The sequence below is a fragment of the Cariama cristata genome, unplaced genomic scaffold (assembly GCF_000690535.1).
Source record: "Cariama cristata isolate BGI_N322 unplaced genomic scaffold, ASM69053v1 scaffold3240, whole genome shotgun sequence".
Lineage (NCBI taxonomy): Eukaryota > Metazoa > Chordata > Aves > Cariamiformes > Cariamidae > Cariama > Cariama cristata.
Genome location: NW_009593910.1, coordinates 15,677 through 39,569, shown reverse-complemented (window position 1 = coordinate 39,569; position 23,893 = coordinate 15,677). Strand labels below are relative to the sequence as shown.

The 23,893-nt window shown below is 43.9% G+C and overlaps 1 protein-coding gene across 1 annotated transcript in view; it reads right to left on the bottom strand.

Moving 5' to 3' along the window:
* The window catches only part of LOC104158316 (synapsin-3-like), a 34,340-nt gene extending 15,987 nt beyond the window's left edge, over positions 1-18,353 (bottom strand). The window contains exons 1-4 of the mRNA XM_009695932.1: positions 18,342-18,353; positions 17,359-17,421; positions 7,438-7,580; positions 2,070-2,144 (exon numbers count right to left, since the gene is read on the bottom strand). Of these exons, the coding sequence (XP_009694234.1) occupies positions 2,070-2,144; positions 7,438-7,580; positions 17,359-17,421; positions 18,342-18,353 (293 nt within the window). The remainder of the gene's footprint in view (positions 1-2,069; positions 2,145-7,437; positions 7,581-17,358; positions 17,422-18,341) is intronic.
* Between the last annotated feature and the right edge of the window lie 5,540 nt (positions 18,354-23,893).

Below are 23,893 nucleotides of genomic sequence, written 5' to 3'. Positions count from 1 at the left end.
GAGCCACCTCTCTTCCTGAGGGACATCTCCAGGTGCCTGGATTCAGCAGCCAAGCTCAGGGAATTGTTGCCCATGCCAGAGATCCCGATAGCTGCATGTCTTCAATGTTGCTGCTGGCCCTAGGTGAGCACTGGAAGGCGTCACGACTGCTGGGATGGAATAGCAGTGCTATGGGACATAAGAGTGTATTTATACATATGCATCACAGGTAGCATTTGCAGAGGATTTACTGCCATTTTGCCTATTATGACCTGAATATGTCAATCCTTTGGGCTACTGTTCAGTACAGTACTTCAGGTTGCTCCGACTCATCAGAGCATTTCAGCACAATCCTGCCTTGTTGCATGCACTGGTGACTCATAGATTTCAATGGAATTTGTTGCATTTATGGCTGGATAAGGCTCGAGTGGTGAATTGTGGTACTACAGCTATAAAATGAACCTTTAAAATGCAGCGTGGCAGGCTGGCAGGAAGCTGGATTTCAGTCCTACAACACTGCAATGAGGGAGTGTCTACCCTTGTCTCTCCAGCTTCGGCTGTGTTATAAACAATCAGGATGCATAACAATGTCCAGTTCCTACAGTCCTATTAGGGTCTTGTCACCTTCAGCGTCTGATTTGGAGCTTGGCTTGGCTTCCCTGTTTCACAGAGCTAAAGGTACAGAAGGGACCTTAGATGATCACCTGCGCAACTCTTGTACCCTACAGAGGAGACATTTCTTTAATCTGGTCTGAAAGAGTGCAGAGATTCTCCATCTCGTCCAGACAATCCATTTCTGTGCTATGCTATCCTTACTGTTAGGAAATATAGGAAATGTTCAAACGAAACTTTTCTGCTATAATTTAGGCCCATTATTTCTTACAGTATTGTCCTAGTAATATAGAGTGAGTAATGCTTATTAGCAGCCTTTTACATATTTGAACATCTTGTGCCCTTTAAGTTTTTTCATCTTTAGGATAAAGTGTTGTTCAGCTTGTGGACAACTTCTTCCAGCTCTGTGACAGCTAATGAAGGCAAGTCAACCTCTGCACTGCAGGCGTAGATTCATTATGCATGAGTCTACACCTCTACTGGAAAAATATCAGTGGTCTGCTAACTGAAAAAGGTGGAAAACTACCTAAGTAATTGTCGCATATTTTTCTCATAGGTTGATTATGTTTTCTCTGAGTGTTCCCTTTATTATCCTCTGGGCTCTCTCCAGCTCCTTGCTATCTCTCTTCAAATGTCATGCCCAAACCTGGACAGAGTCAGAATTAATCATGACCCTGACAAATTGGAGGTGTAATCTGAAAAAATCTTAGATTCATTAGGGATGAGTGCCTATACATAATCTATAGATTCTTTAAATCTACAAGTAATCTACTTAAATAGGATGGAGAACAAGTGACTTGATAGCAGTTCTGCTGAATAGGGTTTGGGAGTTACAGCAAAGCATTAGTTACCAGGAGTCAACAATGTCATGTAGTTGCAATAATAGCAAATATCACAGTGATATGAATATACGGAAGTACCATCTGCAAATTTTAGTCTGTAAGATGCATGAGACAATTCCTCCTGCGCTGTTCAGCAGTGAGAAGACCTTAGCTAAAAGAGTGTCCACTTTTGGGAGAGTAATGCAAAAAAGCACTTTCAACACTTCAGCTGACAGATTTTTCCCTCTGTTGAGCAGAAGAAAAACACTTTTCTGTGTCTGCCTCTCATTAGTAATGTACTTAGAATAACTTCTTGTTACTTCTTGTTTTGTGCTGTGACCTTTCTGATTTTATCCCTACATGTTTGTGCTGGTGTGCTTGACCTTGGTCTTGTTTCCTGTGGCTACATTCACTAAAGATCTGATGATTTAGCAATGTTGGTCTCTAGCTGTACTTCCAGTCTGTTCTCCAAAATAGGACAGTTTGCCTTTGTGCCCTTAGTATTTTTTTAAGGAAACACTTGGTCTTTTAAACTCCTTTATCCAGCCTCTCGGGAGACCTCACTTACCAGTTCTCTCAATTAACGAAAGTCTGAAATACAATTTCTGCCTTCTAACCCAAGAATAGCTAATACTGTCTTGAAAACCTCTTCCTTACCTCTCTGTCATTGCAATCTGTTCTAGCATCGCAGAACCTGTGTTTGCCTTCCAGTTTCCAGAGATGGACGTCCTCCTAGGAAAACAAACCAAAAGCGTAACCCGAACATGAAAATACACTCCTGCCCCATCCTCCCTCATACCGTAGTCCTCATTCTTGACTCAGTGCTTGTATAGGAGAGGATGAGGTGAGGTTCTTCCTCACAGAAGCCTTTCCAAATCCTGCCTCGACAACACTCCGTACAGGATATGTTGTTCAGACTCATGAAAAACTGAATGAGGAGTTAGGTAGGGAAACCTCCAAGGAATCTTGAGCACACATCAAGCTCTGTGAGTACTTTTTTTCTTTATACATCAGGCCCAGGAGAGCTGAAATGTCTGTAGAAGATCTCTGGGATAATCACCCTTGTGTTCTGCAATGGGTAGCATCCTCCATCCATGGAAGAGCAACTCTCCAGGCCCACATCTGCCTGAACAGCTTCACAAATATCAGCTCTGACATTCTAGGTCTCCTTAACTTTGATATAAACCGTACTGGTGTCACAGAATATATGATTATATCCTCTTTTCACTGACTTTTCATTGACCTGTCTGTGGCTCACTCTGTCTGGACTTGGAGAATTTATAATTGCAAAATTGTTGGAGTCTCGTTAGCTGCAACTGATGGTTAATTTCCAAAAAAAGGTACTGTTGCTGGCAAATCCTGGGTTTCATCATCATTCATCAAGGGGTGAAAATTTTGTTTTTCTTAACCTTAGGCACAAGGTAGGCCTTGGACAACCTGCTGTGACCACACTGTGCAGATAACTCTGGCATAGTGTCCAAGCTAGAACAAGTCAACAAGCTCACAGGATACATCCAGGGAGCATCTCCTTGCTGAAGAAGATTTAGGTAGAGATTTATGAGGGGAGTATGAGGTGTGATCCAACACTTCAACATGAGGTTGTGGGAACCCTTGCTGCCAATTCTTTCACCTTTTCAACATGATGTGGAAAAGAGACTCTCAACTTGCAAACCCATGTGAAGCAGTGGTAATACTGATGTCCTGCTAGACTATAAACCTGGATCATTATAGTTGACTACCCAAAGTTCCTCTTTACTCTGGTGAGGGACAGCCTGGAGTCGTTTTTCCATTTCTCTTCTAAAGCGGTATGTATAGTTGCTGGATTTAAATGGTCTTTGTAACAATATTTAAAGGAGTTGGGGGTTGGGGGGGCAAAGGAGCATGATTACTGTGTTGAATAACTGTATTTCCATACAGTTGACTCTTGTCCTTGTTCCCTTTTCCCAACATCCCTCTTCCTGCCCTACTTGCTAAGCAAAAGAATGGATTCCTCCACAAGCTTTGAGTGTTATGAGCCCTTTGATGGCCTGTACGGTCAGTGTTCAACCCTCAGCCTCTCTTTTTCTTTTGACATGGGATTCTTAGGATTATGTTTTTCAGTTCTGCAATGGGAAGAACCACTCTTTATTAATATTTAGGTTCACAAAATTGCCCTGTAGTCGCAGATGGCATCCAGAATCCCATTAGTGCTGATGAGAACTCCTGGAGACTGATTAGTGACAAGATGATTGGATATCAGTGTTTAGAAAATGTACCTGGCATACCAAATGTAAGCAGCTGTGTTGTCCGTAAGAAAACCAAACCACAGCTACACGGTTTTACAAGGAAATTTGATGTGGGAAAGTTTCCAAAATAAGAACTCTGCTCTAGCTGTTGGGCTGATTGCTTTGACTCGTTTATGCCTACCCATCTCCAGGCAATATTGGGCATAAGATATAAAATATTTCTCACAGCTGTATCCCTAACTTTCCTGTTAGGGAACTTTGCTGTTTTTAAATGGAAAAGCTTCATTTGAAGCCCTCTGGACCAGTCACCAAATTCCTACACCACAGCCTCTGTCAAGATCACTCCTCTCTAAGCATGTCTGAGCAGTTCAGGTGTCAAGTGTGCCACCAAATTATTATTATTATTCTTCTTTTTTCTTTCCCTTTTTGTATTCAACCTGAAGTGGAAAAGGAGAGTAAAGACAAAAATTAAAGGTGCCCTGCTTCAAACCTCATTTCTCTCAGGGACTGAACATCAAAGTGCTTCCAATCATCCTAAACATCAGGGGGCCACAACAGCGTACAGTTAGTATCTTAAAGGAAAGGACCCCAGGCTTTTAGGGATCAGTTGATCAAGCGGATATGTGACCAAGACAACCTTCAGCATTGCTTAGGATAAGTGGATAGACCAGCAGATCATGGGTTGTTGGTGTCCTATACTTGCCATCTCCAAGCTGGGCCATTTCAGTCTAGAAGTAGCTCTAGTTTAGACACAGTTGATGTTGTATCCCCTGCAGAGCACATTGCACTGCATTTGAGGCGACAAGATCAGAAGTCACACTCATGAAACTAGAAAGGAAAGGATATTACTCTCTTACTAAGAGCTGATGGCAAGGAATATCCCACCCCTGAAAGTCAGCAGCTGCTGGCTTCCTTCAAAGTGAACAACATTTCACAAATCTTAACTGGAAATGATCCTTCTGTTTGCCCCCAGTTGGGGTGAGGGTGGAAGCATAATTTCTGCCCCAATTTACCCTGCCACATGAGCAGTATTCATGTTTTTTCTTCACCAGTATTACAATGACAGTCAAATACATTTGGTGGAATTTTAGGCATGTATCACGTGTTGCTTATCCGCTGTTTTGAGACTGGCCGAAGGCATGGGCTAAGTAGGTTTTGTTAGTAGTGTAAATCTGGAGTCACTGCACTGAAGTCAATGGGAAACTGAACTAAAGCCTTGGGTCATGGGCTGGAAGGAAGTGCATTGAACATCTGGGGTGGGGAGGAATGCATGAGTCACCCTGCAGCATCCTCCCTCTGGCAGATGCTCAGTGCAAAGTAAACATAGTCTGGAGAATTTCGGTACACAGTCCTTTCTCAGAAGGACGGAGACTTTTAAAGTCTATATGTGTGGAAGAAGGTATAAAAATACCGAGTAGATTCCATGGCTCACAGATCAAAGCAATTCACTTAGTATGAAGGTACTGTAAGTCTTATGAGGAGTGGCTGAGGGAACTGGTGTTGTTTAGCCTGGAGAAGAGGCTGAGGGGAGACCTTATTGCTCTCTACCTGAAAGGAGGTTGTAGCGAAGTTGGAGTCGGCCTCTTCTCCCAGGCAACTAGTGATAAGACAAGAGGGCATAGTCTGAAACTGCACCAGGGGAAGTTCAGGCTAGAAATGAGCAGGCATTTAATCACAGAAATGGTCATCAGGTATTGGAATGGGCTGCCCAGGGAGGTGGTGGAGTCATCATCCCTGGAGGTGTTTAAGAAAAGACTGGACATGGCACTTAGTGCCATGGTCTAGCTGACATGGTGGTGTTAGGAAAAGGTTAGGCTTGATGATCCCAGAGGTCTCTTCCAACCTCATCGATTCTGTGATTCTATGTAATTCTGTGTGGTTCTGTACTGCAGATGTTGTCACTGCCTTTAAGGTTGAGATTTGCTAGCATGACTAACGATTTTGAGTCTTCTATTCGAGACACCAGTGAGAGCTCTGATATTTTGGGTGCTTTTATCTCTGTCCTTGGACATAGTAGGGACTTATTTATAGAAATAACCTTCTATTCTGTCTGATGCTGGAACAGAAGGAACAGCCCCCAATGGGACTGACTATACTGCTCTCCCAAGCTCATGTCCATAAATGGCACTCTCAAAGTAAGTCAACCTTCTGGGTTAGCAAGTCGCTAGATGAATTTTGCTGTTTACTTTCTTTACTAATAAGCTTCATTTCTCATTAAGGTGTTCCCCGTTCATGGCTGTTTTCATGTGAAAACACTTTTCATTTAGCAAACAATTGTTTGCGCAGCTATATTCCCAAGTGGGATTAGCTCTAAGTGTGACTGCTTTCTTTCCTCAATCATTTGGTATTATTTCTGATCCCTGTCTGGATGAGTGCATGGTGAAAGCGAATAATAAATGGGGAGAGGATACAGTCAGGCTAACTGGGTCTTTGTTTCACTTAGAGGCAGGCTGGGAGTAGGCTCTTGAGCCAAGTCTGGGTAGGTTGGCAGGAATAGGGAATTTTAATTGATATTTTAAACCTTCCTTCCTTTGGCCAATTTGAGCCAGACTCCCTGGGATGTTAATGTAATATTAGGCAAATGTGCTATTGTTGACCTTATCAGATTTAAAACAAATTTTCTCTCATTGAGTTCAAGTTGACGAGTGTCCCACAAGTCCTTCCCATGAAGAATATGCCTCAGTCATTATCTAGTTTACTTAAATACCTCTGTGCTAGGAATCCAACCAGGAATTTTAGGCAGCTATAGCTGAAAAATATGTGTTCATGTACATTTGATTATCTTACTTAACTACGTTTTACCAGAACTATGGCCTGGGGGTTTGTAAACATGGACCCAAAACTCACAATGTTGTGGGTGTTAGGTAACGTATGAAATTTATCTGGCGACCTGAGGAATGTACGGCTGGAGCTGTCTACTTGTCCAGAATTTTGTGGCTGGATAAGGAGCTTCTGGAGAAGCTGTGCTATTTGGCTTTTCTCATCTACTGGTTTGCAGTAAGAAGAAACAGGTGTCTTCCTGACTCATGTGGTTCTATCTTTAATTGAGTTTGACGACTACTGAAGTTTGGTTGAATGCTTTTTAATATTTTGAAACATACCAGTGTTGAAGGTTGCCTTCATGCCACCTCCCTTACTACCCCACAGGGCAGGGAGGAGCTTTTGGGCACTCACAAAATGTCTCTCCTTCTCCTTTCCCTCCTTTATATGCTTCAAGGAGTGCACATGCAAAATGCCCACAGAAACCCTGCATGCTGGCCAGGCTGAGGCTGTTCATACCCGGTGCTGTGTGCTCCTTGTGTCCTCGTGTGATTGCAGTGCCGTGATCTCCAGCTGGGAAGAGGATGGAGTGTTGCTATGAGTTGGACACTGTAGGACTCCATGAGTTGCAGCTGGCTCAATCTTTTTTTATTGTTTCCCCGAGGTGGGAAGGGGGTGGGTTCAGTTCCCACTAAAGGGTACTGGGACCTGGAGGATTTTGCTGGGAAAGATGAACCCTTTGATAACAGGAGGGAGAGGTGATAGGTGATGGTAGAGCACAGTTGTTATAGTGGGAGCTAACTGAATCTCAGAAACAGGTAGAGGGAGATTTACATTCCAGAAACAATGAGGTGACGGTGAGTAATGGAGAAGATGATCGGTGGCTGAGGGATCTGGGTTCAGAGGTGGAGGACAAGAGCAGGGCTATTCTTCAAGAAAATTAAGTCAGCTTCCTACTCCTGCCCAGAGCAGACACCAACTGAATCACATCCATAGCACTGTCTCCCCCCCATCTCACTCCAGCATAGCCACGCACTCACATGTAAGCCTTGTAGTTGCTGCCGATTTTCTGGATTCGGACGTCGTACTTGGAGTCAATGAACGGCTCGGTGGTGGCATAGGTTTTTGCCATAGCTACTATGCTGGCCATATCGCGGAAGTCGTGCTGGTTCTCAACTTTGACCTTGATTGCCAAAATCCAGTGAAAAAGTGACAAGAGCAAAAAGAACAGGAAGACTTTGTGAGTAGAAGTCATCTCTGTGCCTGAATAGCGCAATGTCAGTTAAAACCCCCAGAGACGGAGCTGAGGACAGAGCAGCGATTGTATCATTTAAAGAGAGAAGTTGCCCAGACCAACCCAAGCCAGGGCAAATGACCGCCTTTCTCCTTCCCCATGCACAAACCCTGGTGAACCTGGCATCAGGGAGTCAGGTAGACCTTTGCCCAGATGGCTCTTGCTAATGCTCATTGCTTTTATGGTGTTTCAGAAAAATATTTGATCTCTTGAGGGGCATTACTTCATTCAAACATTGGAACTGCTACTTCCCATGTCGGGATGGATGAAAATAGAGTATTTCGGGTGGTCAGGAAATAGAAACCAATGCCAGGAAATCAACAAGAGAGCTGGTTGTTTGCCACCTCTAGGCTTCAGTTCCCTGGCATTTCACATTACCCCCCTCCAGACTTTCTTTGAGGAGGGGTGCAGGTCTGCTGGCTGGAAGCAAGCTCTGAACGAAAAGGATGTCTCTGGAGGACCTGTGATTCTTGGGGAGATTTGTGTGAGTGTGATGCCATGGGCACATGTGTGGGACAGCTGGTTGGGTGTTAGACTTGAGTCACACTTGGAAATGAGAGGGCAGTGGTGTATGAGCTCTAGTTTTTCTCAGAAGCTGGCTTTTCACAGATTTGTATTCAGTTATGAGAAATGCTCTGTACCTTATTAAAAAAAAAGAAGAAGAAAGAAGGACGAAAACAGTAGACACTCTAATGATACGATGAAATCTCTACAAAAGCTCATTGGTTTGGGAGAGGAAAACTGAACAAGCAGGTAACAAGAACATAGTGGACAGCTTCACCTCATTCGTGCTATCAACTCTGGCCTTTAGTCTATTGGCAAAAATGTGTTTGGTGCATCAGAGAAACCTGTGCAAGTCTTGTTCCTTAGAGCCGGACAGATGCAGGAAGGGTGGGTTCATTGGTGGAAAAAAGAGCAACACTGTGTGAAAAGGACGAGCGAGTGACTTTCTTTACATATTACCTACATTTTGTAGTTTGGTAACACTTCAAATCCACAGTTGGGGATTGCAACCCTGCTTTGCTAAGTGTTTACTTGCTCGTGACAACCGGTCGATCTCTGCTCCAGAAGAGTTTCCCAGTTGCGTCAGTGTGTGTGTTAAAGGAGGGTGATGCCAGACTATGTGGAGCCAGCTGAAGGAAACACGTGCAATGGTATTTGGTGTTTCTTTGCAAAGAACAAACAAGTGGTTTTACATATCTGCCTTCAACCATGAGAGGGCAGGAGCCATCTTCACTAGAGAACAGAGGACAAGCTCATTGCTAACCTGTTTTACTCTTTTTAGATGGTTTTGTGTAAGCACCAGCTGTAACATAAGCCAAAGATGCAGCCACATCCTGGTGCAGAAAAGCTCTTGAGAACTGGACGGGTTGTGGGGAAGGTGAAAAGTGCAACTAGTTTGACCCATGACCATTTCTAGATGCCTGAATAATAAGAAAAAAGACCTGGTCTTTGCTTATCCTTTTGCTGAATGCCAAATACCCCTAGTCCTCTTCCCTTTTGCTGTGGTGAGGGCTGTGCTCTTGCTATTCAGGGACCGCTGAGAAAAGGAGCAGAGGAAGACGACAGTCGTCTGTGGGGCGGGAGGGTAGGAAAAAAAAAGGAAATAAACACAAAGGGGAAATGTAAAGGCTACCATTGCACGTCATCCAGGAGGAGCAGCCTTGCTCTGGGCTATGTTGTTCCCATCTGTGTCTGAGTGAGGTTGCGTGCGGTGCTGGCTGCTCCTGGCACAGCAGGGCAGGGTGAGCTGGTAGGAAAGCCCCAGAAGGTCTGTGGGGCGGGAGGGTAGGAAAAAAAAAGGAAATAAACACAAAGGGGAAATGTAAAGGCTACCATTGCACGTCATCCAGGAGGAGCAGCCTTGCTCTGGGCTATGTGGTTCCCATCTGTGTCTGAGTGAGGTTGCGTGCGGTGCTGGCTGCTCCTGGCACAGCAGGGCAGGGTGAGCTGGTAGGAAAGCCCCAGAAGCAGCGGGGGGAGCGGGAGAGGGGAGAAGCTCACATGAGGGGAGCCCCCAGCCTGGGCATGGCTTGCAAAGTACCACGGGGAACAACACAGGCTGTGTCGGGGCCGAGTATTTTTGTTGCACAGATAAGAGCTGAGCTGGGCTGAATGACATCAAGTGAGAGAGTCCCACCCAGATGAAGTGATCGCAGGAGGGACTGCATGGGCAAGTGACGCATGGCGTTATGACGTATTCTCCTGGACCCTTTTGGCAATGGGAAAAGACAAAAGCCATTATATAATGACCTACTTGGAACAACGACGTTTGTGGGATCCGAAACAAAGTGCTGCGCTTGTGCAACAGAAGTCTTTGGGCCCCGGCTGAAATGTTTGCATCCCCACCCCAGGAGCATTTGTCCCAGAGGCAGAGGAAGGGATGCTGCTTCCGTCTCCAGATTGGAATTAGACCATATTGTTATTGCTAGAAAGGAGCTGTACACTCGTTTCATTAAATGGGATTTTTCCTCAAAAATACAGCAAGGAAAGGAAGAGTCCATTTCTTCCTTCTCTCCATCACCCCCTCCCCATGGGGACACAGGGAAAGCACTTGAAGGTGTTTTCCCCAGTGGGCCTAAGGATTTTTGGCTGGGTAAATAAAGAGAGGGGGACTCACTGAGGGCACAAAATAAGAACTGAAAAACAAAGATGACTCCCACAGTCCCACACCACTGCACAGTCCTCAGGAAACAGCTCTGCCATCTTCCCTGGCCTGTGCCAGAGCCCTTCCCAAGGGCTGTTCAGAGAAAGTACCTCACAGAGGTCCCCTTTTAGGAGATCATGGCCTTATTTCCCACCGAGCATCAAAATAATCACCACACCAAAGCTGAAATCTGAGCCACCATTTGTTAATTGTTAGAGCTGGCCAAATTTGACAAAATAACAGCCGTGTTGTGGGTTAAGGCTGGTTTAGTCCAGGGTATGGTTATAACTTCATAAACAGGAAGCACTCGAGTTACAGTCAAATTAGATTTATTTTCCTGCCTTATCTAGCAAGTACACCATTTTATTAGCTTTCTACTTTTAAATTTTTTATAATTCATTTCCTCCTGCCTTGTAACCCTTTTACATGTCAATAAAATATCCATTCTCCTAACAGGAGAAAAACCTCTAGAGATAACCAAAGCTAGGGTGGATGTAGTGTGACACCAGAGGGCATTATTTAAGAATGGACTATTAAAAATCATTCTAGAGCAAACAGGTACCAATTTACCTAATAAAGGATAAATCTGTCTTCTAAAATGGCAGGTTGGCCAATGCATGAAACTGAGAAAAGAATTGGGAAAGAGATCAACAGGAAGCCATTTCTCTCTCTCTCTTTTTTTTTTCAGCTTTCTTAGGATAAACGCAATATCCCATTAGCTGCGTAGAAGAGTGCAAACAGCGAGTGCAAACACAGCCCCTGCCCTGGCAGCTTGTTTGCTTAGCTGTGCTGGCTGTTTGAGCAGCAATGGACTCTTTCTGGAGCCATCAGCTGCTGTTTGCTGTAGCGTTTTAGTGACCTGTTGTGAAGAGTTTGGGCCAGTGTGTTGACAAATGCCTTTGCTGAGTAAGAAAGCTCCCTGGGATAGTCCCTGCTTCCCTTCTGGCTCTCTTCTCTCACCCAGGCACCGGCCGTGCCCCAGCACGCTCCTTGTTGCTGCAGTGAGGAGAGGAGTCTGGCTGGATCCCTGGGGACACACTCACACAGATGTGACCATCCCTCTGCTCCGTGGTGGCATCTCAGAGGCCGATACTACATGACCTGCAGCTGGTGCCCGTTCCCATCCTCAGCCTGCCAAAAAGGCACGGATCTTCTGGCTCTTTGCTGGAGGGTGGTCTGAGGGACAGAGCAGGAAGAAACACTTCTGTCCCATCCCTGCTGTAGACCTTCTTTTGAGGCTTTCCTGCAAGACAGGATTTTGGAGGGTGGGTCCTGGCATTGTTAAAAACCCACCGTGGATGTTTCCTGGGCAGTCTGAGCCACCCTTGAGATCTGTGTGAGCCTGGATTCCTGCAGTGAGGGACCTGGGTAGAAATTTCTGCTTCCTCTGTCTTGTAGTTCCCAAATCTACTGCCTCTTGTATATCCCAGATATTCTTGGACACCAGGGTCCCAGGGCTACGGCACTCCTCTCTCATCTTTAGCTTAAGCACTGCAAGGTATTGCCTCACAGTCCCCTTTTGCTTTCGTTAGTTACATGAAAAAATAGTCAGTCAGCCAAAGTGGTGTAATTATAATAGTCTGCTAGGGCTGTCCTAACCTTGCCTGTCTGAGTGTCATCCAGAGTTAACTCTGCCTTACAGGCTAAACCCACACCACTTTGGAGATGGCTCGCAGGAGCAGTTTCTCTGTCCAAACTGGGGTTAGAGGCAGGTTCAGCTGGAAGGTAAGTGTCCAAGGCTGAACCAGGGCTGGGCTTGGCAACAGGGTGTTTAACTGAGTCTTAGTAGGCTTGTGAAAATGCACGGTCTGAATGTTTTCCTCCAGAGGAACTGGTGTGGCCACACAAAGCTTGTGATTTTTCATCCATCTCAACTGTGCTTAGCCTTTCTGTAGTGACTTTACCATTTTGGGACAGCAGGTCTTCAGGAATGGCTCTGCACAGAGGGTTTCCTGAGTCTCTCCTTCTCTCTCCCCCAAATTATACTCCTCAGAAAATATGTGATCTGCCCAACACACATTCAGTTTAGGCCTAACTTTGACCTCCCTCAAAATAATAAAGACACAACAGAGTCTGCATTTCCATATTATCCTCATACTGAAGTTTTCCAGATGTTATGCTGCCTTTAAAACATTAAATCTTATAATCCTTACTAACTTCCCAATGAAGAGCTCCTCCCAGCCCCAGGTCTTCACAGCTTCGGTCCACAGTGCCCTGGATCAGTCACTGTTTTCTGTGTCCAGCAAAAGCATCCAGACTGATGTGCAAGAAATGGGGATGCTTTTGCTATTTTCAAGATGGGTGGTACCTCCTCGCTCATGAGTCAGTGGGAAGGCAGTGATTGGGCTTCTCTGTTGTGAATGTTACATGTCAAGTCATTATTTGCCCTCTGTAAAAGAAAATATTTGTTCCTTGACAAACTGAGGCAGCCCTTTCCCCTTCCTTTCCTCTTTAGCACACTGGATTTTCAAAGCTCTCACTTTTGGAACATTCTATTTCCAGTCCCGAGAGAGACAAGGTGACGAGCTGTCCTTCCTGATAAAAAGCTTGCAGTATTTTTACATTACAGAGTGGCTCTGTTTAGTTTGTGCTATATTTATACCAGAGGAAAAAAAAAAAAGTAGAGAAGTCTTTCCCATCCAGTAAGAGAGAAAATAACTCTGACCGCATTATTATGAACAACAAGTTTTTCTTCTACAATGTAGTAGATTCATCTAAGCCAGGATTTGTACTGGGGAGGTGTTTCCATAATTATGGGGCAGGAGGGGACAGGAGGTGACTCTTAAACTGGCTTAATTAGAGAAGTCTAAAAATAAAGTAAGAGTAGCAAAAAATATATGTATATTTATTAAATTCATATAAATATATATAAAGCCACATGAACAGATACTGTTTTTCCTCTCTTTGCAGATCTGGCAGTTGTTTCCTTCTCATGATCTGATCAGGAAGAGGTGAAGAGGCTCTTTGAGTGAATTTGCAGTGCTGGGTTCTGTTTCTAGGGCACTTTAGGGTCATGTTAGCACACAAATGGCAGATATTAACACACTCGGAGCTTTATTCTTTTCCATGGGCTCTGACATTATGAGATCTGGAGTCAGGAAGAAGCATTATTTCTTTCTCACTGTAGTGCTCACCCTATTCAACAGAGACCCCCGATCACTTCTGGGGTAGGTAGGCTCAAACTGCACAATGCTTAAAAATGCCTTGACCTCTTAGGAACTGTTGGGTGAACAATACTTCAGTTCTGCACAGGGAAGGACATCTCCTCTCAGTGTCCATCCATGGTTTCCCTGGAAGAGTCCTGGAGTACTATTGACCCTGTGAGCCTGGGCTACTAAAATACAACACGAGAAAGGTCCTTCTCTGCTGACTCCATTTTAAACCATCGACTAAGCAGTAGTTCTACAGATATTTTATTTGTATTGATACCGTATTGGACCAGCAGCACACAGAGCACTTGTTATGATCTTCCAGTGCCAGGGAAATATGAAGTGACTCCGAATTTTGCAAGCGGGATAATGATGGTCATGGGAGGGGCTGAAAGGCATATGTCCTGGTTTTAGATGAGAACATTGTCTGGAGCTGCTTTGTCTCTCTGGGTGAAGGCTATTCCTGGCGTCTCTGTTCAAGTCAACACAGAGTCTGTTGTTTCTGGATTTCTCAATGGAAATTTCAAAAGATGCCTTTTATTGCAAATTTGTTTTCTTCATCTCCACCTGCACCTTACATGCACGCATCACGTAGCAAGATCATTTCTATCACTAACAGTACACTGCCACCCCTTTTGGTTCTGACCTTGAATACCAACTGTTCCTCTTCCAAGCTAAAGACAATCAATAGAGTCCGTTTCTTACAGGTCCTGACATGGTTATTTTTCATTTTAACTTTGAAGATTCTCTGTTCAGCTCTCTGACTAAAAAATGTGGTGACTGAACTTTGTGTAAATGTTGTGAAAACAAACAATATGTGAAAATGAAAGTCTGACTATTATAATTATGCTCTTTCTAGCCTTTATTGCAAAATAATAAACACTCAGCACTTCTTAAAGTGGCAAGAGCCTGATGAACATGAATTAGCAATAAGTATCAGATAATTATTGTAATCCTTCTGGTCTGTAAGACAGAGAAACAGAAGAAGAACCATGAAATGACACAAATCTCCCTGCAAGTCAATGCTGGAGCTCTTTGGGGAAGAGGCCTTTTCTGTGTCCAGAGTTTTTCTGGCTCCTGGCCACTACCTCAGTGCAAATTAAGAGTAACAGTGTCTGGACTTCCCATCTTTGCTCATTCTTCTAAATCTCGGTGCCTCCCATTACATGTGATTTTATCATTAATAACAAGAAAAATATAAGTACTTTCTTGACAATTTCTGCTGGTAATGAGATTGTAATCTGAATGCTCACAGCCTTTGAAGCAGCCATTACAGGTACAAATACATGGCTCGCTGTCTTGGCATCATTTGTTGCAGTAAGCACTATTTTTAATACTCACATGTGTACTTTGGCTAATAGGTTGGTTATTTTATCCTTTGTTTCTTCAGTCACTGCTTTTATACAAAACATGACCCGATGCAGGTGCTTCATTAACATTTACTTTCTTACACTCATATAAACCAAAAGCAAACCTCTCTCTTTTTGCATTATGTGTATTTTACAGATAAAGACCTGCTATTTCCTGCTATCATCTCTACTTCTGAAAACCAATGCAAAGAAATCCTGTAGCTCTCTGTAATCTCCTTATCATCGCTGGTTATTGCTTTTACATTATGATGGTTAAAGCCACCATTATGTCTCCTGGAAACTTTCCTCTAGTGAAATACTTAATTGAAGGTTTGGGCTTTTTTACCTATAGGTGTTACTTTTCTAGTATACCCATAGTTCTGCTTATCTGTATTTCTCCTGACACTTTCTGTGGTTTCTTTGTCAGTACCAATTGGGCTTGAACCCTATTGTCTTAAAAACGTGAACCAAATTCCTGTTACTTGTCTTTTAAATCAACTGACTTGTTCTTTATTTTATTTTCACTTTCTCCCTTCTCTTTTTGCTCTATGCGATGAAATGCAGTGGGACTTCAAGAAGGCTAATTTAATCAGTCTCAATTTTCCTTCAGGCTTCTTGTGGCTGGAGAAGGGCCCAAACTAAACCCATAAAGTCAACAACCCTTCCTTCCTGTACCTTCCCATCTACTGAACAGAGCAGTGTTGAAACTTCATGACTGGATCCACATCCAGACCTTGCTAGTAGTCCCAAATTTCATAATGGACTAAAGTAAGCTTGGCCTCAGACCAATTCTTTCTTCTAACATGCTGGCTGTCAGCCTATCTTCATCTGGAATGACTTCCTACATAGGCCCCTTTTACCACTGCATACAATTGTGCCTGGAGTTTGAATAGAAACTCTCTTCCCCTATATCTTGTGACAGCAAAAATCAACATCATTAAACAATAAAATGGGAGAGAAAGTGAGAGGTGGGAGAAGATCTCATGTCTGATGCAGAAGACAATAGCTAAATATTCTGCTGAGAGTTTTGTCTGGAAACACTGTTAAGATTGGGATACTTTTCTCTGATTCTGCACTCATTTCTGTAGCCATCGAGGGTCTTTTGTGGACAAGAGAGACACATGAAGCCCTCCCTACATTACAGGTGAAATTCAGAGTGGTCAGAGAGATCCAAGATTGCAGAGTCTCGGGGAACTTGAAACCTTTCCTCAGAGAGAGGTTTCTTCCTCCTGGTTTGTCCTGGTTGGATTTTGCTAATGAAATCCTTCCTAGGGACATGTTCAGTGGCTTGCTCTACAAGCAGCTCTAGGCTGTCTGCATGTACTCTAATTCAATGACACCTCTGCCTGTTTAACATATGCAGCACCAATATTTTAACAAACATTTCCTGCTTATTTAAATGTTTTTTCTTTGATGCTGAAAGCCAGCTCCACCACTGGCCCAGGGATCTGAGCCCACTTCCTCTCCAGCAGCTACCATCCAGACAGGGGAACACTGCAACCAAGGCAAGAAAGATTATGAGAGCTTCCATGTGTAATCCAGGAAGCCAGAAAGGGCTTCTGTTCCCCGAGTGCAAGCAAATAAGCTGTACCAAGTTTAAGTTTAGCGTACCTATATATAATTTTCAGGCAAAGTGTGAGGCTGGCAGAAGGTCTGTCTGCTCTAGGGAAGCACTGTGACAGGGGTATCAGTTATGAAATTCATGTATCGCCTATTTGGATTCAGACACGATACATCAGAATTTCCTACTTCTGAACAAATCAAGTTTTAGACAGATAAGGCACACTTTTTTTAAAATGGTATATGCAAGAAAGAGGAGGGTAAAGTGCATCAGGAATGTGCTGGCGATGCCTCAAGGGAGGCATGAAAGGGGAGCCCAGTCACCCCAAGATGAAAGGGGAGCCCAGTCACCCCAAGAAGCAGGGGCTGCTAATTCACTGCGGGAATAAAGATCCCAGAGAGCCTGGGAAAAACAAACAGGTCCTTCTGGGGAGTGAACTGTTTTTCAGGATTCCTTGGCAGGCAACCAGCCACTCTGCTTTGTAAGGTCTTGTTCTTCCTTGCAAAGAAGGAAAAAATAACTGAAGGGCTCCCGTTTTGTTGAATCATAATGCGCTCAAAAAGACCTGTGCCACTACTCCTCATTGTGAGAGCTATGGGGTGTAGCTGCACATTACAGGTGCTTGAATAAACAACATCACCACTTTCAGGAGAGGAGAAAATATATAAAAGACGAGCCTAATGACTTCAGCCCAGCCAGATTTTCCCCCACTCTTCACAACCCCCCTTCCCACATCCCAGACAGCCTTCAACCCAATACCACTGCCTGTCTCCGAGTGCGTGACAGCGGAAAAAGGACTTTTCTCCCACAGGAACAGCCAGTGCAACCCAGATAGGCTCTGGGGAGGTTTAACCCCTTCGCTGGTTGGCCACACGCCGCGTACAATCACAGGAATGCTGTGCCACATATATATTTATCTCTCTCTGTTTCCTGAGCTATACATATTTTTTCTTTTACTTACCTTCCCCATTCCAGCATGAGCATGTCCCAGCTTGACCACTACAGGGAAATTCGGAGTTGTAAGCTGAAAGACAAAAGAAGGAGCTCCTCATTAGTTCTTTCTTTCCAGCCATTGTATTTGAAATGGTTTACTTTTATTTAGTAGCTTTTATCCCCTTCCTGGATGCTGATAGGAGGATAAAAAGGTCAAATAAAGATTGTCCAGGTGGTAGGACAATAAGCAAATAGCTCTTCACTGGGAGCCATATGATCAGAAACGGAGGCCAGGCAGAACTCCTCAGATCTGACCCACTTTTGCTTCCTGATAGCAGTAACCTCTAAAACCTTCTTATTTTTTCCCGTTGCTTTTCCCAACCTGTAGGTATGGATGTGTGTACACTCATATGCATGTAAAAAAAGCTGCACCTGCAAGCTTGAGTGAGTGAACACCTCCAGATGCTGAAAACATCTGAATTGTGAGAAAGACAAGGGTTGTTTGTTTTCTTCCACACAGACTGCTTTGGCCTTATAAAGTGCGTGTGAGCAGTCCTTCAGCAGCGCCCATTCCCCTCCCGTCAGCTGTGGTGGGGGCAAGGAGAGAGGGAAGAGGGGCCAATGCTTGCGTGCAACTCACAAAGTCCATCTATTCATAAAGACTCTTCCTCCCTTCTCTAATTTCAAGCATGGGTATAGGGAACAAAATAAAACAAAGAAGGATTGGAATCAGCAATGAAAATAGAAAAAATTATGTCATGTCTTCTCCCTGGCTTATGTGGTGTTTACATTGGGCAGGGTCCTACCATCCAAGCCATGCAAGTGCATCTTAGTGCACATGTGGGATTTTACTTGGAGAACCGCTAGTATCCTCTCTGCCTTCTATTCCCTGGTTTTATGCTCATGCAAGGGTTCACTTGGAGCGATCGGCTGAGAGCTGGGTGGCTGCCTGGTAGGAAGTGGACGTGCCAGGAGTAACCAGGATATATGCTCCACACCTCCCCTATGTACCTGTTGGTCCATGTCTACACCTCTGGCATCCCTGTGATCTTCATCTTGTCCTGCTCTCCTGATTCTCATTATCTAAATGCTATCCCTTCAGTACATAACCTGTTATTTTTTATTGCATATTTCATTTTCTTTAACGGGAATTCTTTTAAAAGATGCTTTTGTCTTTACATAAATGCCTGAGGCGATGAGCTTTATTCATTAAGCATGTTAACCTGGAGATCTGGCAGTGGGAGGGAGTTGAATTTTGACAGATAAATGGCCCTCCTATTTATTTAAGTTTGAGAATAGATAAACAAATTGTTCTTGTGCTAATTACCAATTGTCTGCATGCACAGGCAGGCGCTGTGCACTAAAGATAGAATGGTGCTGCAGTCTCCATCTGTGGCAGCTCGTTATAAATAACAAAATTAGTAATGAACACTGATGTGTTTTGCTATTCAGCTGCTTATGTAAAGAAATGTCACAGGAGAGTGGAACAGTGAGTGCATCATATTCTCAAACAACCTGTGTCACTTTTGAAGATCTTCTTCAAGCAGAAAGCTGAAGGATCCCCTTCGGACCACAGAAGGGCACACAGCTGCAATAAATCACCATCCTGGCATAGGTAGGGACCAGCACCCACTGTTTCAGAAGAAGAGGCAAGAGACTGTGGCCATCCTGGAGCCCCATAGTTAAGCACATGTCCAGGCACATGAGTTTGTGCTCTGTTTCCCCTTTGCCACTCTAATTCATTGTAAGAGCCTGAAACTTAATTTGCTGCTGGCATAAATGAATCAAATGGAGGACTGCATCTGAGGCTTACTGAGGACAGGGCTATGGATGGACCATGCCAGGCCTTTAATGCTGGAAGATGAAAGGTAACCTTGTAGTTAGGGCACCCACCTGCTCAGGCTCTAGGAGACCTGGCTTGCTTCCCAGTTCTGTCATCCATGCCCCATGTGCTCTGTTTGAGCCAAAGCGCTGGCAATCCCCAGCCTCCGTTCCCTGTTTGTGGGCAGGGGCAGCAGCTGTTCCTACCGCACAGGAAAAACAAGCTGCACGCTGCGAGTCGGCCTGATACCCCGGCAAGGAGGCCAAAGAAGTGTGCGGGATAGATAATGTTGTATCACCAGCTGCAGGAGCCAGAGGCAGGAAGCGATGTCCCTGCTGCCCTGTTTGTGTACCCTACCTGCAGGTTTTGCTGAGGGAGCCTGGCTCGAGCACGGGGCCAGGGAGTGGGAAGCATCTGTTTTCCTGTGTACATGCAAAGAAAGTTTGGGATCCAATAAACAACCCAAGTTTACTGCTAGCCTGGAAGAAACCACCGGCAATGACAACACTCTGCTCAAACCTCTCCCTTTCTCTTCTCTTCTTGGAAACATGAGCTCAGCTTTCTTGGTAAGGCTTGGCCTCATCCCATGTAAGGGTGACCAGCTGGTGCCAGAGCATGCTGGAGTCACAAGCTGTTTGGCCTGGCCATAGTCCATGGGGCTTGGGGTGAAACACAGACCCAGACTGTGGATATGTGGCAGCCTCACTGGGAAAACTGCCACTCCAGGGAAATGCTGACTCTGGAATCTGCTTCTGCCATTGAAACCCCACCAAATTTTCACGTACATGAACCTCCCTTAAGGAGGAACCAATGAGAGAGAGCAGCACGTACACTTAGCTGCATTTTATAATTGGTTTGTCTAGTGACAATGGAGTGCTCTTAATCTGTGCTGAAGTTAAGCGGAATCAAAAGCTCTCAATAGTCCACAGGACTAAAGCAACCAGAGTCCACGACTACCCGATAATGGAGCTAGGAAGCCCTTGCTGAAGTGGTGGAAGTGGGCTGAACTCCACCACAGTCAATGGGGATACTTCCAGCTTCCACCAGAGTCTTGTTGGGACTCAAGTCCCATTTCTGTTGCTAAGAAGTTGGCCAGTCAGCACACTTGGCAAGCACCCAGATGGATAGGGAAACCGAAGAAAGGGAGAATGTATTGTACACACAACTATGAGGCAATTCACACACATCCGTCGTGAGAAGGTCTGGGGGTGGCCACAGCCGCCATGAGGGCAGACCCCTGAGCTGAGTTTTTATACATACTTACTCATAGATTTTCTGGGAAAGAAGATGCTTATAATCAAAGGATAGCATCAGAGTTTAATAAGAAAAGCATGTTTTTACTGAAATCATGCAAAGAAATATGTCTGTGTCTTTCTATGTGTTTGTTTATGTGTTGTAAGGGCTCTTTTTTCTTGGAAAAATGGGGAAAAACACTTTGATGCTTTTAAAATATGCATGAACTGTTGACAGGGCTGGTATAGACAATGTCTGCAGGTTTTGGGGTGGGACTGTAGCACTGCAGCTAGCTCAATGATCAGACACAGGGTCTTAGTTCATATGCATAACTCAACCTTTTGAATTGAAATCCTGTAAATGTATTCCCAGATATTGTCACACAAAAGCCTTGAGATGGCAAGGTTTACGTATGTGTCCAGAACTTAGCGTATGAAGATGCCTGTTTAGAGTCAAGCAGGAGTTTGAATCGTGAACTAGGAAATCAGCAAAGCCATCTTTGGTAGGAGTAAAGGGAGACTCATGAAGTTATTTCCAACTTAGGACACTGGTGGCGGAAAGTATATCATTTTAGCCCCTGATTTTAAGGGCTCTGCTCTCTGTGTAGTGTCACTGCAAAGATCACTTTGCAGTTAATCAGTATTTTGTCACTGGTGTGTAAAAGTGAGTGCCGGTATGCATACATTAGCCTCTATTTGAAAACACATAGCTGTAAACTATGACACTTTCCCCTTTAGCCTCTGCCCTTCCTTTCCAACAAATAATGAGGTTTTCAATACTTCTTGTAAATATATGAATATTTTCTGTATTTATTGCTGATGGAGCAGTAGAACAGAGTTGGATCTAAATTGACCTGAAGGGAGGAATCTTAGATGAAACCTGATCTATCCCATAAATACAATGTTTTCCACTCTTTTTTTTTCACTGAAGCCCTCAGGAGAGATGCTGATCTTAAGTCTGTGATTTTGTGTACTGTCCTGTGGTCCATAAACAATGCAGAATGTCTCTTTTGATTTCCTTCTGCTATGTTTAGTTTCGTGCATTAGTTCACATTATCTATCTCATCTCATACGGTGCACTTCCAGTTTCCAGTATTATTCTTTCTTCTGCAAAGCCTTTCCAGTCAATGCTAAAATGAATAGTCCAGGGTGCAAAGACATCATGGATCATATTAGGTAGGATTTGGGGAAATGGGAGATGGAGACAATAAAACTTTGGTCTCTTGGCATCAGTATTGTATTACCGTAGCGTCTAGTATTTTCAGTCAGACTAGAAGCCCCCATAGCACAAGGTACTGTAATTTTTGCTGCACCCTTCCCTCAGAAGTAATACTGTGAATTTTTCAAGCTTTTATGCTCTAAACCCAACCCTTCTGTTTATTTAGCTGCCTTTGCTTGTATGATGACAAAGTCTGTTCTGGGTGGGTACCTAATGGATTATGGGAATGTTGTTCATGCGCTTGAGCACTAAATATTGAAAGTAATGTGTCTGGCACTTCCCTGGTGTCAATGGAGTTGGAGGAGCAGTGAATATATATAATTTCCTGTAAAAGCAAGCAAGCTGATTCAAACCTACAGGAAAGTAATGATGTCATGACATGATGTCATTGTGTTTATGCAACCATCTTACTGAAAATCTGAGCTGAAGATCAACACTGGTTGCATGCCAGCCTTGCCAGGCATGGCAGTCAGGGCTGTATAGTGAAATACAGAGGAGAAGCAGTAGTGCGCCTGATTATTCACTTATTTGCTCACGAGTCAATATGATCATCAACTGCATGCAGCATGGCTCGCTCAGTGGATTAATACTGTGGCCCCATGGAGGTTTGTAGTGGCCAATGACTATGACAGAGAAGTCTTTCCCCTCTGCTGTTTACCAGATCAGAAATAGTGTAAGAAACACCAAGCAATGATGGGAGAACATTTTGAACAATAAGAGTTGCCAGCATTAACATCTGTGCTCTATTAAAGACACGTGATATGGATTCCTTTAAAACACACACGCGTGTATTCATTACTGTATTACAATTATAGCACAATGAAGAAAAAATCATTAGCTGGGGAAAGAGGGCCTATGCTTCCAAGCCAGCTGAAGTAAATCCTGAGGAGGAGTAGGTATCCTCAAGGGCCTCCAGCGGAAGGAGGAGATAGGAGTTATGATGAGAAAAGTGATGAGATATTTGTGACAGGAGGAGTTCATAACAGCTGGATCAAGACAGCAGTGTACAAGGTAGGCCCTGAAGCAGTATGGTGATTGATAGATGGGATGGCAGCTGGAATACAACAGTGCTCCTCCTAGCAAAAGAGGAGACAGCGTATCATTTTAGGATAGGTTAAGTTTTACAGAGCTTTACTGAGCTGAGCTGGTGCAATCAGTGCTGTGGACGAGGTGGATGATTTAGTCCATGGTAGTTTTAGTAGTCTGTAAGGGAGGCTTGTAAAATCAAATGGGAATAAACTAACACACTTGATGCAAAGCACTGTGAAGGCAGAGGCCAAAGTTTTAGCAAGCGAGCAAGTTTTGGAGGTGGCATAAAGAAGAGGCAAGAACAAGGCTGCTGATTACAAGGTTTTTGGGGTGAGAAAACATTAGTTAATTTGAAGGGGACCTCCCTGCTGTAGGCCTGGATATCTGTGAGACCAATGGGAGGACCAGGAATGAGTACAAAGCAAAGGGTTAGATTTAAGATGCTTTAGATGGATGGACTTTTCATTTCATTTAACACTGGAGCTGAGACCTCCAGCTTCAGATAGGAATGGACATATTGAGTAACTAGATGGAGATACCACATAAATCAATTTGTGCTACTAACTGAAGTCAGCAGTGCCTTAGGGCACCAAGATCCTTCAGGGTGATAAAAAATTATAGTTTGATTCTATCATTGATTTTAAAAAGCACAACACACACCAAAAAAAAAGAAAAAAAGAAAACCCAACAGCAATATGACTTAGTCCCCACATCCTCTAGTAAACAAACCACAAACCAATGTTTCAGGGCTCCTAACACTTGTTGTGGTTAGAACAGGTCATGGAAGTGAGTGGAAAGGGTTAAGCACAAAATGGAACTTTTTGTCATTAATTCCACCTTTAACGTTACTTAACTTCTCCTTTATTTGAGACAGGATGCTTTTGGGTTCCCAGTAGTCCCCCTCAGCATTTGGAGGATAAGAGTGTGATCATTTGATATTATTCTCATTCCCTTGGAGCTTCAAGTGTGAGAATTATATGAACACATCCAGACAAGCAGATGCTCAGCAAAAAAATAATACAGTGTGTGTGTGTATGCGTGTATGCTAATGCACGTGCTTGCATTCACACACATATCTATCAGTCCTGGTCAATAAATCCCCATTACCACATCTTAAAATACAGGCAAGTTTTTAAAATGTTGCTATGAGTTCATAGAAAAGTTTAATTTCTTAATGCATGGTGTTTGCTTAGCCAGGATTTTGCAGTGTTGCCTTTAGGAAAGCCTCTTGTCTTTCCTTGTTTGCTGGGAGAGTGAATAC